The sequence below is a fragment of the Phoenix dactylifera genome, chromosome 14 (genome assembly GCF_051530095.1).
Source record: "Phoenix dactylifera cultivar Ajwa chromosome 14, Ajwa_hap1_PhDact_Kaust_v1.1, whole genome shotgun sequence".
Lineage (NCBI taxonomy): Eukaryota > Viridiplantae > Streptophyta > Magnoliopsida > Arecales > Arecaceae > Phoenix > Phoenix dactylifera.
The window spans coordinates 6,848,938-6,865,481 of NC_143203.1; the positions used below are offsets into that span (position 1 = coordinate 6,848,938).

General features: G+C 38.4%; 1 protein-coding gene across 8 annotated transcripts; it reads left to right on the forward strand.

Moving 5' to 3' along the window:
- The first annotated feature begins 5,774 nt into the window (after positions 1-5,774).
- Positions 5,775-14,690, forward strand: LOC103697930 (shaggy-related protein kinase alpha-like). Of its 8 annotated transcripts, none has more exons than XM_089927312.1 (16): positions 5,835-6,048; positions 8,383-8,479; positions 10,007-10,065; positions 10,748-10,939; positions 11,031-11,123; positions 11,387-11,446; positions 11,642-11,914; positions 12,223-12,297; positions 12,588-12,644; positions 12,732-12,872; positions 12,977-13,027; positions 13,130-13,225; positions 13,327-13,410; positions 13,515-13,617; positions 13,738-13,856; positions 14,295-14,690. In XM_089927312.1, the coding sequence occupies exons 4-15, from the start codon at positions 10,826-10,828 to the stop codon at positions 13,818-13,820; spliced, it is 1,230 nt and encodes a 409-aa protein (XP_089783438.1). In that variant the 5' UTR covers positions 5,835-6,048; positions 8,383-8,479; positions 10,007-10,065; positions 10,748-10,825; the 3' UTR covers positions 13,821-13,856; positions 14,295-14,690. The 8 variants fall into 8 exon arrangements, with proteins under 8 accessions (XP_089783434.1, XP_089783433.1, XP_089783439.1 ...); XM_089927309.1 differs by lacking the exon at positions 14,295-14,690 and adding an exon at positions 8,610-8,707 and having other exon boundaries at positions 13,738-14,139; XM_089927313.1 differs by lacking the exon at positions 10,007-10,065 and having other exon boundaries at positions 5,805-6,048.
- The last annotated feature ends 1,854 nt before the right edge of the window (positions 14,691-16,544 follow it).

Consider the following 16,544-nt stretch of genomic DNA (forward strand, 5'->3'; position numbering starts at 1 on the left):
AGCAACCTTGAGTCTTGATGAATCATACCTATCTAATTCACTATTATCCCATATTTATTAAAAAAAAAAAGAAGTGAATTCAGTCAGGTACATCGAAAAGGGCTACCTATTGTCAAAGGTCAGCGGGCTTGCATAGGTCCGTAGGGGAGTCTTGATGCCCAACACCTTATGCCATCTGGTGTGGGAGTGTTGACTGAATGCTCGCTACACAGAGGAATCATTACAAGAGTAAAAGTGCGTAATTTATTTATAAATTTTTTTAAAAAAAAAGAAAAAAAAAGAGAAATAATATTGACCTTGAAAAAAGACGATAGTGTGAAAGCCGTCGTTGTAAAAATTCGAGTAAACTGGAATATTACAGATAAAGCTCATGAGGTATTAAAGTAAACATCCACAACTCTCGAAATCCTGCAAGATAGGATGATTTTGAATCAGTGAATAGGTCTTATCTGACCAATTCTTGGAACCTACTAGCTTTAGCAGTATTTTGGAAAATCTAAAGTCTTAGCTTGTGTATGGTCCAGATATCACCACGCACCCAAGTATAAAAAGTCTTACAACTCTCTGACGAAAACTTAATAACTTCAACTTAAGTTGCATACTGACCTAGGATTTGGGTTGACTTAGTAATTAAAACTTTGTGTGCTTTTGAAATTCTTGGCACTTATGCATTTGAAATTAGATTTTATAAAACAATAAAATAAATTCTTTCGACAGCAGTTTGTGGGTATCTGAGCCGGAAACCCTCACGAGACCAAACTCGTCCACTAGGGCCACCTAGGGGTTTAAAGCCTTATTGCAAACGGTAAATGCAATCGCGATTCCTGCGAAAGTGAGTTAGTTTTTATTTTATTTTGCTCGAGGACTAGCAAAATATAGGTTGGGGGGTGTGATAAGTGCTAAATAATGTATATATTTAACTATTTTACACAGCACTTATCATTATTTTCTTTGCACATATTTTAAATTTAACATATGAAAATTGTATTACCTTCATCATTGCATTTTAATAAATTATCAAAGGTAATTCAAGTTTGATTTGATTATTTATTGATTACACTTAATGCATGCAGGTCGAGTCAAGCTCAATTAGGTAAAGCCTAAACTGACACTACATCATTTCACAATTTTATATTTTCAGAGTCGACTCCAAGAACTCTTTTCCAAAACCCAGTGCTTCCCATTAATTCCTGACTCTTCATACGTTCACCTAAATTTCTTCTCACTCATTCCAACTCTTTTTCCACATGATCCTATTTTAATAAAATCCCTTCAAGTATTTGTTTCTCATATCTCAAAGTATATCATCTAGTTGCACGGATCCCAAAGCCTCAACCCATCCTCATCCTTATTCCATCTCTAAACACAACCCCTGAACTCCTCTCCATTAACAAAACCAACTAAACTTCCCAGCTCCCGTGTCCCACAATATTCCCTGTTTCACCTCCACACCGTCCGTGAGTCCCTAACAATCCTACATCCCAAACTCCCGGATTCCCAGCTCTCATCTCGGTCGTGATCCACTCTTCTCCCAGTCATTCCCTTTCCTACATCACCCCGAGTCCCAACTTCCTCCCAACCTCCGAATCCCCTGATCCCAATCGGATGAATATCCCAAACGTTCTCCTCCCAGCCAAAACCGTTCCCTCCATCTTCACGGCTTCCTCTGTTCCGGAATCACTGCCAGCCAATCCCATTCACGAACAGATCTCAGCTCATCATCCTGCATCCAGCTCTCACCCACGGATCCAAGATCTCCTTCCCAGATTTCTTTCAAGCAACCAGTCCTTCTCCGCGATTCGATGTCATCCTTCCGAGCTTCATGGCAACCAAATGCATTATCCTCTGTTTCGGAAACAGAACAAAGTCATTCCTTTTCCCGTATCTTCCCAAGCTTCTTCTCATTCCGGATTGATCCTATCATCCACAGGATAAGGTTTAGATGTTCATTCCGAAGCTAGATCCCATGATCTTTGGATCAAATCATCTCCCCTGCTTCCAAATCTCCTAGATTTCTTCTCAGCCACTTCCAGCCAACGGCGATTATCCCCAAACTTCCGAATTGAATCCCACGTCCCCTCCTCATCTGCAGATGAGCTCACAACCTTCAACTATTTTGAAACAGAGATTCAACCAGCAATCTCAACCGTGAGGATCTCCCGTATCCATGACAACAGCAATCCGTTCTTCTTCTCGCTCGCGGATCGACTCCAACCTCCAAAAATTCCAGCTTATCATCCCAACTCCCGGATCAGCTCTATCTTCATCCCGCATCCTTATCCCACCATGTCTTCATCCGTATCTACATTCGAAACAGAGGAGGATGGAGGGGGAGCTTGCGGCCTATAAAAGGAGAAGGCTTTCCTTCTTCGAAAATCAATTCCCTCTTCCCCCACCGGGAGGGGAGGCTTCTCCCATGTAGCTCGGGTTCACAGGCCAAGTTCCCACATTAATCCAAGGATCTGAGGAGTTCCTGCAGAGGCTAGAGAAGAGAAAACCAAACATAAGCGAGAGGAAGGAAGTCCTAATGGGAGGCCGCTGCTGTGCTGCTGCTGCCGACTACTACTCCATGGAAGGCTGATCTCCTCACTAGGGCTGGATGCAGCCCTAACAAAGGGCTAAGGGTTTTATATTTTATTTTATATTCTTGGAGTTGTATGAACTTATTGTTTTCAATGGATATCTTCTTTTGAATCATATTTAATTTCTGTGATTTTAAGTATGATGTTCGTACAACTGTTCTTCATGATCACTAAGTAAATATAAGATAGTCCATGCTTAGGGAAGATGCGATGTGCTGCCACCTTAGATTAGGGTAGACATTTCATGCCAACTGAAGATGGATTATGCCCAAATTACTTTTGTGAATTTTTATTTAAATGCTTATTAGGCTTGTAGCCAATTTGCATGTTAATCCAAGAACGAAATAAAATATAAATAACCCTTGTTCCGATGTTAGTGGTGAATTCCTTGCCCTAGGATCTCCCAAACTGATATCATTATCAATTGCATTTTTATTAAATTTGTTAGTTTAACTTTCTTCACAAACTTTTCTTTTTAAATATTTTTAAGAAAACAACTATACCCCAATTCTTGTGGATCGATATCCGTAATCACTATCCTACTAGATACGTGCTATTGCGTGGTCTTTAAAATTGACTATCAGCAGCCAAAAAAGGATGTTCCAAAGAAAAAGGCCGATGACAAGGGAAAGTGTTTCCATTGCAACGAGGATGGTCATTGGAAGAGGAACCGTTTTATCTACATGGGGAGTATAAAGAGCAAGAAGGGTGACACTCCTTCTGAAGATATGTCAAATATGCTCATTATTGAAACTAATCTAATGATTTCTTCTACTTCCAGTTGGGTTATAGATTCTGGTTCTAATGCTCTCTTGTGCACTACTATGCAGGATCTAAAGAAAAGTAGAAGGTTCAAGGAAGGTGCGATAATCCTTCAGGTTGGCAATGGAGCAAGAGTTGCTGCTGTTGCTGTGGGCACCTATCCTCTGCGATTACCGTCTGAATTTAGTTTGATACTTAAGGACTGTTATTTTGTACCTGCTGCTAGCAAAAATTTGATTTCTATATCTTGTTTAGCAATAGAAATTTTGAATTTAATTTCAATAAAAACTACTGTTTCATTTATTTAAGAAATAAAATGATTGCACGTGGTTTTATGATTGACAGTCTCTGTCACTTATATTTGGATGTATCAGTGAATGTATCTGAGCAAACAGTGAGTACCATAGGATCCAAAAGATCTAGAGATGAGATAAATCAAAAGTATTTGTAGCACCTCAAGCTTGATCATATAAGAGAAGACAGAATAAACAAATTAAAGAAACATGGGCTTCTGAGCTCATTGACTTCCGAATCATATCCAATTTGTGAATCTTGCCTTCAAGAAAAGATGGCCAAATTACCCTTTATAGGACATGGAAAGAGGTCCACTGAAATACTTACCCTAGTATACACTGACGTGTGTCATTCAATGTGTAGGCTAGGGGTAGCTATTTTTACTTCATAACATTTACCGATGATTGCTCTCGGTATGGGTATGTATATCTTATGAAATATAAATCTAAAGCTTTTGAAAAGTTCAAAGAGTTCAGATATGAAGTAGAAAAACAAACAGAAAAACTCATTAAGGTTCTTCGATCAGATCGAGGAGGTGAATACCTTAGTGAACAATTTCATGATTATTTCAAGAAGAATGCTATAGTTTCGCAATGGACCCCTCCTGGTGTTAGAAATTTGCCCTAGAAACCAATTTGGTAGAAGCATTGTAATTGTTCTGGAACATAAAATTGGTACTTGACCTTTTTTATTGATTAATAATTAGACATTTTGTTCATTCATGTTGTTATGTATCTATGAATCATCCAAGAAATTAATAAAATGATAACACATATTCTCAAAAGTTAAAAATTTAAGACATATGTCATTAGGTAGTTAATTTCTGAATTGCTCTTGATCGATGGATCATCACGAAGGACGGTGATCGATCCAATAAAATTAGTGCATAGATCACTTTCCTTGTTGGACGAGTCTTAAGTCCACAGTGTAGGAACACTGGAGTGATTGTGTAAGTGCTTGTTAGAGAACAAGGGTACTGAGTATGACCAAAGCAAGAAGTTACTTGATTGTCTATCCACTCGTCAGTGACTTACTTGATGCTGCAGTTGAATGAATAGTACTTATACCTACGATGTCTCAGCTAATCACGGTGAGGTTGCTGTAGTTTGACGAGCACATAAATATGGACCCTAAGGGTCCTTGTGGTACAAATTGGCTGCAGTAGGTTCATTATTGGATTAGGGTTGCATCTAGATGGGATCTATCGACCTTGATAGATTAAGAGTGTTCCTATGTGATTTATGAGATTAAATTCGAAAAATCTTGGCTAGGGCAGTTTTGGAAAAAGAGTTTTTCAATTTCGAATTTGAGTCAAAATAAATTTAACATATAACAAACGATGGGGTTTGACGAGTTATCCATAACCTCTATAGTGTAAACTAAATATTGGGGTAGTGAAATGGATTGAATGGAGCTGCGAGCCCCGGTCTCGGCGGTGGAAAGAGGCGTGCATGGCACTTGTGATTATTTAGGTACAAATTTCCGCATACTAAATTTACGCGATAGAGGTCATTTACCTCCACGTGGACACTGGACAATATTGACGGTTAGGATTTCTTATTTGCATAGAAACATCAATGCAGATACTCTTCACCTGAACATTGTCCTGGTTGGAATATTCGCTGACTATAAAAAAAAGGACCACACCACCGTCCTCATGTTCTAAAAAAAACAGTGCTCTTAAATTCACTCGAATAATCCGAAGAAAAACTTCTAACTCACATTCTCGTGGGACCCACAAGCTAGTGATAAGTACACACGAACGGGTACCATTCGTGGTTTAAAACTTCAGTTCATTTAGAAATACATTTTTTTTTAGCACAAAACACAGAGAGTGGGTAGGCAGGAACGGTCAACAAGGCAGAAGACGACAAAAATCCTACTATACGGAAGCTCTTATAGAAATATCCCTGGTATCACATCTGCCGTCCACGTTTCACTTTAGACCCTCCTATCCGTTAATCATTTGCGTCACAACCGGAGGGAACCGACGAATTTAATGCACGTTCATGATGTCAACTGGCAACCGCAGATTTAAGGTAACCGTAGAAATATTTATGCGGCAGTCCGGATGGGAGTTTGAAGTTATACTGGAGCTTCATGCTCCTCTTTTGACCGCCATCACACTTTGAAGCTAATTAAGATGATTAGATTGATTAATTAATTAAATAAAAGAAGAGAAGCGGGGAAGCCTCCGACCTTTTGGTTCATGCCTCTCGCCTTCCTCAGACCCTAGTACAGGAGGAGGAAGAGGAATTCGACGAAGACGAAGCGAAGTCGAGGGCGGGGAAGAAGTGGAGAGATCGATTTCTCTCTCTGTCTTTATCCCTCTCTGTTTGATCTGTATTTCAGTTGTTTTCCGACGGATTTTGACGCGGATCCGGCAATCAGCGGTTTGAATTGTGGTCTCGTGAGTATCTCGTCCCGAGTGGTCTATTTTGTTGCAAATTTTTGCTTAATTCGGTGCTTTCTGGGGGATTTTTTCGTTGGTGTCGAGCTTCTTGTGTTTATTTGATCAGATCGGGTGTTGCATCACTTTCTAATTTTGTTTTTGTTTAGATTATTGTGGTCTAGATCCGTGGATTGATCTATGTTGGGCGATCTTTTGGGTTTTGCAAAAGTATTGGGAATGAGATCAGGTGTTAGATTATCGCTATTTTTGGATGGTTTTCATGGGGTTTTACTGCGGTATTTGATGCACCCCAGTTGTTGTGTTTTTTTCTCCCCTCCATTAATGCGAGTTCTCAATTTTGATTTTAAGCTTCTGCTCTTCGTCTAGAGGCTTAAAGTTCGGATGGAGAAGTGACCACTCTCTCTCCGCTCTCACTCACGGTTAACTCTTTTGTGGTTGTGAGCTTGGATTTGAGTTTGAGCTTCCATTTACTTCAGCAGAATGAAGTGTTTCATTTGGATCTTTGCTTTCTTATTAGGGTGAATCTAGGAATTACCTGAAATATCTATTATTAGTATTATAGATCTTGTAGCTCTGAGCTTCTTGTTTCATGCCTCTTTTTCCCAAGGTACAGTTCTTAGCTTCTACTCATGTGTCATACTCATGCTTCCTGGCTTTGTGGTTTGTCATTACATTGAATTCATGTAGTTAGTAGAATGGTGATCAGTTGAAGAGCAGCATCTTGACATACTCATTCTTCAGCAAATTAAAAATTTATGTTGGTGTTTTAAGATGATTCATTGTGGCAGTCAGAAAGTATGGAGATAAGTTTAGCGGCTTGCAGATCTGGAACTTCAATTGGAATTTAGATATGCTTTCGTTTTGTTATGTGCACTAGACTTTTGTTTATTGTCAGTCCTGCAGGGATAGCGAGTGTGTTTTTCACTTCTGGTTAGTGTAAATATCAGAACTGAGTCAGATAACGACATGGATATGTTTGTATGTTTTATGTAGCTTGCTGAATTTGTTTTGTAGTTGTAAACTGGCTGTGTTTTTTGGTGGATCTTGCATTTAAGGATATGCTTTTGAGGATGAGTTTGTTGTGATTATAGTTTTAGGATTCTGCTATATCAGCGGCCATTTTGAGGTCTCAGTCGTTATGTTTTGGCTGAGATATCTGGAATCTGAAAATTAATGTAAAAATAATTTAACATTCTTCATACTTCAATTTAGCCGAGATAAACCAAGACCTTGGTTTATCCTGGCATTGTCATCCACCAAGATTTCCAGGTTTGTAAAATCTCAGTCACTATATTTGGCTGAGATATCTGGAATCTGAAAATTAATGAAAAAATAATTTAACATTCTTCATACTTCTATTCAGCCGAGCCAAAAATCAAGATCTTGGTTTACACTAGCATGGTCATTGTAACAACCCAGGACCTCACCCAAAATGGCTAGCCGGAAGGTATTATTTGGGTTCTTTGATCCTGTATAAGTACCCAAGATCTACCCAGCGAATAACCGATGTGGGACTAAACATACGCCCGCACGGGTCCTTACATACTCTCCCCGTTCAAGCCCTGACGTCCTCGTCAGGCTAAGGGTTCAAATCTATTTAAATCTAATCACAAACACTACGATTGGCCCATGGTCAGCCTTAATGGGTCCATGCTGCAGTGTTCCCTAGTCCACATAGGTTATGGGCCGGATCCGCTCTGATACCACTTAAGTTGTCACGTCCTCGGCCCGAAATCGTGAGCCTGGGTCGCGCCAACCGCCGCACACCCGTAGGAAACTCTCCCCACGAGCATGCAAGGCATCTTAACCAAACATCTCAATTATATAAATCTAAAATAATTCAACTAAATAAAAATGCAATTCTTATTCCATTGACTAACTCAAGTCATAAAGTCTCACAGTTCTAAATACGCAGCGGAACAATAATTTACCAATATGCAAAACTTAGTTCTTAAAATAACAAAACCTTGTAATGTCTAACAATCATAATAAATGTCCAAGATAACAGTTTAACTTAAATAACCCTAATCTAAGATAGCTTGCACCACAATCCTTCTAGTCGCTCTCCCATTTTGGAACCCCAATGACTAGTTCTCGAAATCTGTAAAACAACAAGAAATTGTATAATGAGCTAAACATCCCAGTAAGTAATGAACACTCTAGCTAGATAAATCGGGCAATAATATGTAGAAAATAAATATATATGCAGTTCCAAGGTACAAGTCAAATATTTCTTAAATTCTTAAGATTCCTTTTACGGTTTCGAGATTCTTTCACATATTCAATTCATCTTGTCGATCCTGGACTATGACCACATGTTTTCTGTGGCAGGGTCATAAACACCGACTAATCTTCTTGCGGTGAGTCCTTCAGGACAGTCAATTGCCAACGTATCTGCCCCCATTGGCGGGGTCCTCAATATAGTCAGGTCGAAGTTCAATTAGTTCTCTATTTCATTTTTCAATCATGAAAACATGCAATGTCAAAACCAAATATCGTTCATATCTTAATTTCTTTCAATTTATCAGATTCAACTGACCACATATTCCCTGTGCCAGGGTCATATCACCGACTAATCTTCTTGTGGTACCAATGTATTAGCCCCCATTGGCAGGGTCTTCAACATAGCCCAACTGCGAGTTTGAATCTATTTCATGTTATTATCTTTTCTCACATTATTTTCAGTGTTCCAAACCAAAAGGTACAATGTCAGAACAATCAAATACAATCCAAATCAGAAGCAAATACGTTCAATCAGAGTCATACAATATTCTAAAAATATACATATAACCCATGCATCAAATTCGTAATCACGAATAATTCGATTCGTAAAATATATATAGTTTGTCGATAAATCTAGTAAAGAGGTTACATTACTTACCTTGCGAACGCGATTCACAACAAATCCAATTAATTCCGCAAATCCCTCATAGAACCTAATATCCAAAAATCATATTCTTCTTTTAAAATTCATCACAATATATATATACAAAAACTTAAATTTTAATTTTCCCCAATGGTTGACCCTACAGAAGTGCCCAGCACCCCGAGTTCGGGTTCATACCCGTAAACCACCTCCTCTCTTTATTCATTTTTTTTTCTTTTTCCTTCTTTTCTTTTTTTTCTTTTTCTCTTCTTTCCTTCCCTTTTCTTTTTCTTTTCTTCTCTTCTTCTCCAGAATCTTCTCCCGACTTCTTTCTTCCTTCCCTCCTTTCTTTCTTCTTTTTTTTTCTTTCTCCTCCTCTTCTCTTCTCCCGACTTCTTCTCCTGCCCCCCCTTTTCTTTCTTCTTCTTTCTTCTCCCGCGAAGGGAGGTCGGCGAGCTTGGGAGTGGCCAAATCGAGGCCGGCGGTGCCCGCGGCGGCCGACCCTCTCCTTCTTCCCACGGAGGAGGCATGCGCACGGGAGAAGAAGAAGAGCCCGCGGCGGTCGGCCTTTTCCTTCTTCCCTCTCTTCTTCTTTCTTTCTTTCTTTTTTTTCAAATGGTATAACAAAGAAGTGAAGGGTGGAAACCCTTACCTCAGCCCCGGCGAAGATCCGGCGGCAAATGGAGGAAACTCTGTTTTTTTTTTTTTGATGGCTCTCTCTCTCTCTCTCTCTCTCTCGGCCGACAGCCCGAGGAGGAAGAACTCGGGCATGGCGGCTCTACCTCGAGTGGTCTCAAAGGGGAAGAGGAGGACGCCCTAAAATAGGGGATCCCGGCTTCTTCGGGATGGACCCCCTCCACCTCCTCACCGTGTGCCCTCATGTGCAACGCACGTGAGGCTGGAAAAAGCTTGGGTCTCACAGTCATCCACTGTGATTTTCAGGATTGTAAAAAAGAAAAAAATTTAGGAGATATAAACCGATGGAACACTGAGTGTTATGGCTTTGACTGCGACTATAAAACTTACATTTCCTGAGAAAAAGCGTAAGTCTGCAAAAATTTCTTACTTCAGAAATTTTGCATGTAGCAGATGCTGACTCATTGTTTGGCCAGTGGTGATGTTCATAATTTGGAGGCTGCAAGATGCCGGTAATTATTCATCTTAAGCCTGTTGCAATTAATATTTTTGGCAAAGCTGCTCCCTGCAAATGTTCTTGTCACACTTCTAGCTGGTGCAATCTTGTTGAAGAATAAAAAGATTTTTTGTGGCTAGATTTTGCACTATGAAAAATAAAAAAAATGTTTCTTCTCATATTTTTTGATTGTTGCATCTGTTGCAATTCTGCTTCCAAGCAAAATGTTCTTGTCATTTTTCTAGCTTTTGCAAGCTGTTGCCTATTGGCTGCTTTAAACATTGAGAAGGCAAATTCTTGAGTGCTTCCATTATTATCTTCTCCATTTCTTAGACTTCCCATGTGGTACTTCTCATTGTAAGCATAGCTTTGTCGATGATTCTTATTTTTCTTCTCCCTTCTTTCTTTTTTTTTCTTTCTTTACTTCTTTTTCCTCTATTTTGTCTGTGCATATGTGCCCATGTCCCTGCATGGGTGCTTATCATGCTCACTTGTGTGGATGAGTGCTTATCTTGTTTTATATTTTCACATTGCTGATGGGCAGGTACAAGTGGGAGTGTGCACACGAGCATGTCTGGGCATCTCAGACTTTTTATAATTATTTTTAATTTCTTAATAAATATCAGGGAGAATCAGCTATCTGTTTTACACTTTCTGCCAGCTTTGCTGACATGCGTTATTATTTTATTTTTGAACAGGTAAATGGCCGCTTGGATTGACACTAAGTTGCTTACATAAGAAACTGAATTAGTTCTTCAGATTTCTATCTGCAGCAGATGGCTTCTCTAAGAATTACACTTTCATCTGGGCTGAAAAATGCCAGCGGCAATAATATTGCTGTGGACAGGTTGCCAGATGAAATGAATGATATGAAAATAAGAGATGATAAGGTAAGTGAAAACACCAGCTCATATCCATTATGTTTCTCTCCTAACAAACAACTTTTGAAAGAAATTCATGTAATTTGATGCTATTCTGTAGGAAGTCGAGGCTACAGTCATTGATGGGAATGGGACAGAGACAGGTCATATAATTGTAACAACTATTGGTGGTAGGAATGGCCAACCAAAACGGGTAGGTGCAATAGTCATCATTAGCTCTATAAAATATGAACTTTTGCGATCATTTGTTTTTGCCAAGGAATTTTGTTGCTAATTTTATCAAATAATTTGTCAGGTTTTATTTACCTAGTTGATTTGAGTTACTCTATATAAAAGTTTTTTTGCAGAAATGATGCTGCTGTTGGTTTTTGTTTTTAGTTGTTTACATCTGCTTCATTGGATGGTATACAAACAAGAATTTTTCTCATAATGAAAGTTAACTCTTTTACTGGGCAGACTATAAGTTACATGGCTGAGCGTATTGTAGGGCATGGATCATTTGGAGTTGTGTTCCAGGTTAGTCTTTTGGTCTCTTGAGCTGGACAATGTTGTCTATTGTGATTGATGAGAACAGTATCAAATTACACATTTCTGTGCATCTATGCGATCTTGATTCCAATGCTGCAATTCTGCATGTCAGCAATGGGTTATGTTACCAGATTAGGGATAACCATGCTAATTTGGCATTCTTGAATTGTTTTTAATATTCAGGCAAAATGTCTGGAGACTGGTGAAACAGTGGCAATAAAGAAGGTTCTTCAGGATAAGAGGTACAAAAATCGTGAGCTGCAAACCATGCGCCTGCTTGACCATCCAAATGTTGTGTGTTTGAAGCATTGCTTCTTTTCAACAACTGAAAAGGATGAGCTATACCTTAACCTGGTTCTTGAGTATGTACCTGAGAATCTTCATCGTGTAATCAAACACTACAACAAGATGAATCAGCGGATGCCATTGATATTTGTAAAACTTTACATGTACCAGGTATGAATGAGTTGATATTACAGCATTATTTCTATGTTTATAAAATTTTTTCGGTTGTGAGGTTTATTGATTATGTACAGTGCAATGGCTAATTATCTGCAGCGGATATTAAATGCAAAAAGAAAAAAGAGTCAAGCCTCTTTTTTTTTTTGCTGATAAAGTTTTGTATTTTTCTGTTGTCTCTTGAAAGATTTCCATGAATGACCTTCTACCTCGTTGTTCCTTATGTCATGTCAGCCCAATCTGTGGAATCTATTTAGAAAATTTTCATGAGGTGCAAATACTCATTCTTTTTCAGTATATTACAGATTTGTAGAGCATTGGCTTATATTCATGGAAGCATTGGAGTGTGCCACAGAGACATCAAGCCTCAAAATCTTCTGGTATGCTCAGGATATTCTTGAAATGAATTTGGAATATATGCATCTTTTGTATTGGTAGCACGAGTCTCATGTTGATAACTGAAAAAAAGAAGGGGGGATACATGTGAAGTTTAGGTTGATGTCAGTTATGCATGTTTCATGCGAAATGGCCGATGACTGCTCTGATATTGTACATTTGTAAATACATGTGCAGTTTTTATTATTTGTTTTTCCTATTGTCTTCTTACTCATATATCCATTCTTGTATAGGTCTTCTATAGAAATGCAACTAACCATCCTTTCTGTAACAGGTCAACCCACATACACACCAGCTGAAACTCTGCGACTTTGGAAGTGCAAAAGTTTTGGTATGTTTTCCTCCTTGGAATTGGATTTGACGTTGACTTGCTGACTAATTTTGCTTGATTATTATCCATATATTTGGGTTTCAACAGGTGAAAGGGGAACCAAATATATCATACATCTGTTCGAGGTACTATAGAGCTCCGGAGCTTATATTTGGTGCCACCGAGTATACAACAGCAATTGACATTTGGTCTGCTGGCTGTGTTCTTGCTGAACTCCTTTTGGAGCAGGTAGACTTTCAAATCAACTTAATATTCTTAAATATATCAGTCCAGAATTAAAAAAAAAAAAATCAAACTTATGTGCAAAATTATCAATCTTTTTGCCTGAACAGCCTCTCTTTCCTGGTGAGAGTGGAGTTGATCAACTTGTTGAAATTATTAAGGTGACTTGACTGCTCTTGCTTATTGCTTCTTGTAAATTGGTGCTAACAAAACAAATCCTGATCGATCCTCTCTTTCTTAATATGGCTATTATTCTATTGCAGATTTTGGGTACACCAACGAGAGAAGAAATTAAATGTATGAATCCAAACTACACAGAGTTCAAATTTCCACAGATCAAGGCTCACCCTTGGCATAAGGCATGATCATTTTCCTTGCTTGTTACCGCCTTTTTTGACTTTCTCCTGTTTTCTTTGAGTTGTCTCCTACTAAAAGTGTAAGCAAATCTTATCCAAATCAGGTCTTCCACAAAAGAATGCCACCTGAAGCAGTGGACCTCGTCTCGAGGCTTCTTCAGTACTCCCCAAACTTACGAAGCACAGCTGTGAGTTTATCCAAGACATTCTTTGTAACTTATATGCCAAAGGGCCTATTATCTTTGTGATATCATGGTTTGGATGCTAACTTGACTATCTATATGCAATGCAGCTGGAGGCATTAATTCACCCGTTCTTTGATGAGCTTAGGGACCCAAACACCCGTCTGCCAAATGGTCGGTTTCTACCTCCACTCTTTAACTTCAAGCCTCATGGTAAGTACTGAATGAGGTGATTTTTCCTTGTAGTTGTGAATGCTGTTCCATATTTGCATAGCTTTTTGCCCTTTAAATTATCATCATTGCTTATTAGCTACAATTTATCATGATGAGCAGAGTTGAAGGGAGTTCCAACGGAGATAGTAGCCAAGTTGATTCCAGAGCATGCAAGAAAGCAATGTGCCTTCCTAGGGTTGTAATTTGTTTAGTGAATAGCTCATGCGGACCAATGCAAGGTAAAAGAGAAATGTGATCATGCGAATTTCTTATGTTAGTTGCACGTGTGATCTTTCCAAACATTCATTTCTTTGCTGTTGTTTCCTTTGTACTATTACTGCTGCTTAGCTGTGTAAAGCAGATTGGTGAGGGTCTGCTGTATATCTCCCAAAACCTCAATAGGTCGCTCCGACAACACCCTTGCTTTGATCCATGCCTCATATTTATAACATTGTTGGAGCAACACTGTTTCTGCTTGGTTTATAAATTTAAAAAGAGAAAAGAAATAATTTTGTTGGTGCAGCTCTTTGGAGGGTCCAAGCTCTCTGTGTGGAGAGAGTTCTTATTATTATTTTCTTATTATATTGTTGCTATTTCTCTAGTTATCCCAAGAACTAAGTTTGTCTTTATTGTAATAGGGTTATTTCCTTATTTAACTGCATTGCTTCCTGTCTCAGGCCCTTGAGAGCAGTTAACTCACTGGAATATTTCTCTCTCCATTGCACATATGATCTGTTTAAGAAGCTTTATAGTGATATTCAACTACTCATCAAATGGAACTTAGTGACGACTTCATGATATTGTGTGACATGCTAGACCCTCGTTTTATTACTGTGGGAATGCTAAAAACGATCAATTCTGGAATAGCATGCAGTTTTCTTACCTTCGTCTCTGGGGATAAAGTCTTTGGTCTTCTGCCATCGATCTTTGTCAGGTGAATTTAACTTCATCACCCACTGGAATTCTTTCTAGCAAGTTAGATGTTCTTGACAATTGTGAATTTGTTCATCACTTGTCCGACCGCTAATCTTTTACATGAATATTAGGAAAATGTGTTCTCTTGTGCATTTAAATTTTCCTGTTCATCTCTTCTTTGGTTTACAGAAGCTGATAGTGAAAAATTGATTTCAGATGGTTCCATCAAGGCTCCATGCTTGTGGTTATGGTTATAAACTTTGATGATAAATGAAAATTAAACAAATCAGGAAAATTTTATGGTTATTGGCTAAGATTGGTAAACCTAATTTCAAGATGATGGAATGTGAAAACAACTTGAACCAATTATGAATCTAGTTAGTGAGTTTCATCTTTTGTATCCTACTATTATAATTGGAATTCTCTAATTTCAGTTCCATCCCATGGTTCGATTCATTTTATTTCTTTATTTCCAATATCAGGTAGTTTAAATGCTGCATTTTTTGTCCTATTTTCTCAACACATTTACTGTATAAGAAAAAAAAAATCCTCTCAAGACTTCGATCGTCATTTCGTTCTCTCCTGTCTTTCCATCACTGGCTTCGTGTATGGCGCATGAAAAATACTAATACTTAACAACTGCTATAACACTATAACGGACACGAAATAGTAAAATCATAGGCTACTTAATGGTCAAAAAACAAAGGATCTTATGATTATCATATTGTAGGGCATGATAGGGTGGAAAGGATTCTAGTTTTTCACCAAGGTCCCTAAGTGCATTATGTGCTTAGAGAGAGTCATTTCTAGATTTACAGTTATCCCAATTGTATCAACTCTTTTAATAAGTCAGATCCCAACACATCTAGGAAAATCCAGTCCTAGATGTGTGTCGCTATCTTATTCTAGCCCATGTTCGCTAGATTACTTTGAACATAAAGTTTATTTGTTTTACTGTATTTTCTGAAGAGGATGCCTGCAGGACGATCTTATCGGACATTATTATTTGTTAAATCCCTATCTTCATTGCCGACTCAACGCTTGACCCTCCAAGATCAGGAATGACTGTGATTGGTTGATCGAGATCTCTACCTCAACTTTGTCTTGCCTGTGGAGTTTTGGCAATTGACTTGGCTGATTCTTAAGCAGTAACTTTTTTGTGTCAACAGACCTGCCTGAGCTTCTCCTAATCAAACAGTATAAAACGTAGGGCCCGTTTGGTTGGAAAATAAGAAAAAAAGAACAATAAAAGTATGCCTACGAGAATAGTTATGCTATAATTTATGCCAATAACACCATTTTAGAATAACTTATAAACGGTGAGTTTTTTCTCCATAAGAAAGAAAAGGAGTAGGCATAAAAGATACCTTTATGCCAAGGAATAGCGACAGCTTTCTCTGAAGTAGTCATGTCTCTCATAAGAACGTTTCACCGGTATAACAATTCCTAGATTATGCCTCCTTTCCAAATGCTGTTCGCCAATAAAGCTAAATCAATTAAAGTCAATAATGCAATAATTTATTCCGTTCATGACTACATCTACTCAGAGTCACCGAATCTATGCAAGTGCAGCCAGAGGATGTTAACTTGAGCATAGGTGAAGAGTAAGGGAAGAAAACACCCGAGTGCAAGAGAGGAGGGAAAAGATTAGAAAAGAAAAGGGTAAACCCTTTAACACAGATCCAGTGACCCCAAGTGTAAATGCTGAAGATCTCGTCCTCCAAGGTATCAAATAGAAAATAAACGTGCTAATTTTGTATAGCGATATGTAACAAGGTCCCTCCACCATGCTTCCAAATTTCTTCAACAAGACTAGCCTTCTCATTTTATGTTTTTAATATAAAGGAGGCCAGGCCACCCATATATTTATTAAAATTATTAGCTCAGTTGTTGACCGTCTAAATTTTTAAAAAATCTTCATGCAGCCAATTATTCAGAAGATCACCAAAGAATATATACCATGAAGAAAAGAAAACCAGAGTCTTCTTCGGTGTGGAGATTTACGTATTGTT

Excerpts from the sequence above, each read along its gene's own strand:
- LOC103697930 (XM_089927308.1), top strand. The coding sequence starts at position 10,826 with ATGGCTTCTCTAAGAATTACACTTTCATCTGGGCTGAAAAATGCCAGC. Across the intron at positions 12,873-12,976 it reads CTGAACTCCTTTTGGAGCAG|CCTCTCTTTCCTGGTGAGAG; the intron begins GTAGACTTTCAA and ends TTGCCTGAACAG. Across the intron at positions 13,618-13,737 it reads CTTTAACTTCAAGCCTCATG|AGTTGAAGGGAGTTCCAACG; the intron begins GTAAGTACTGAA and ends CATGATGAGCAG.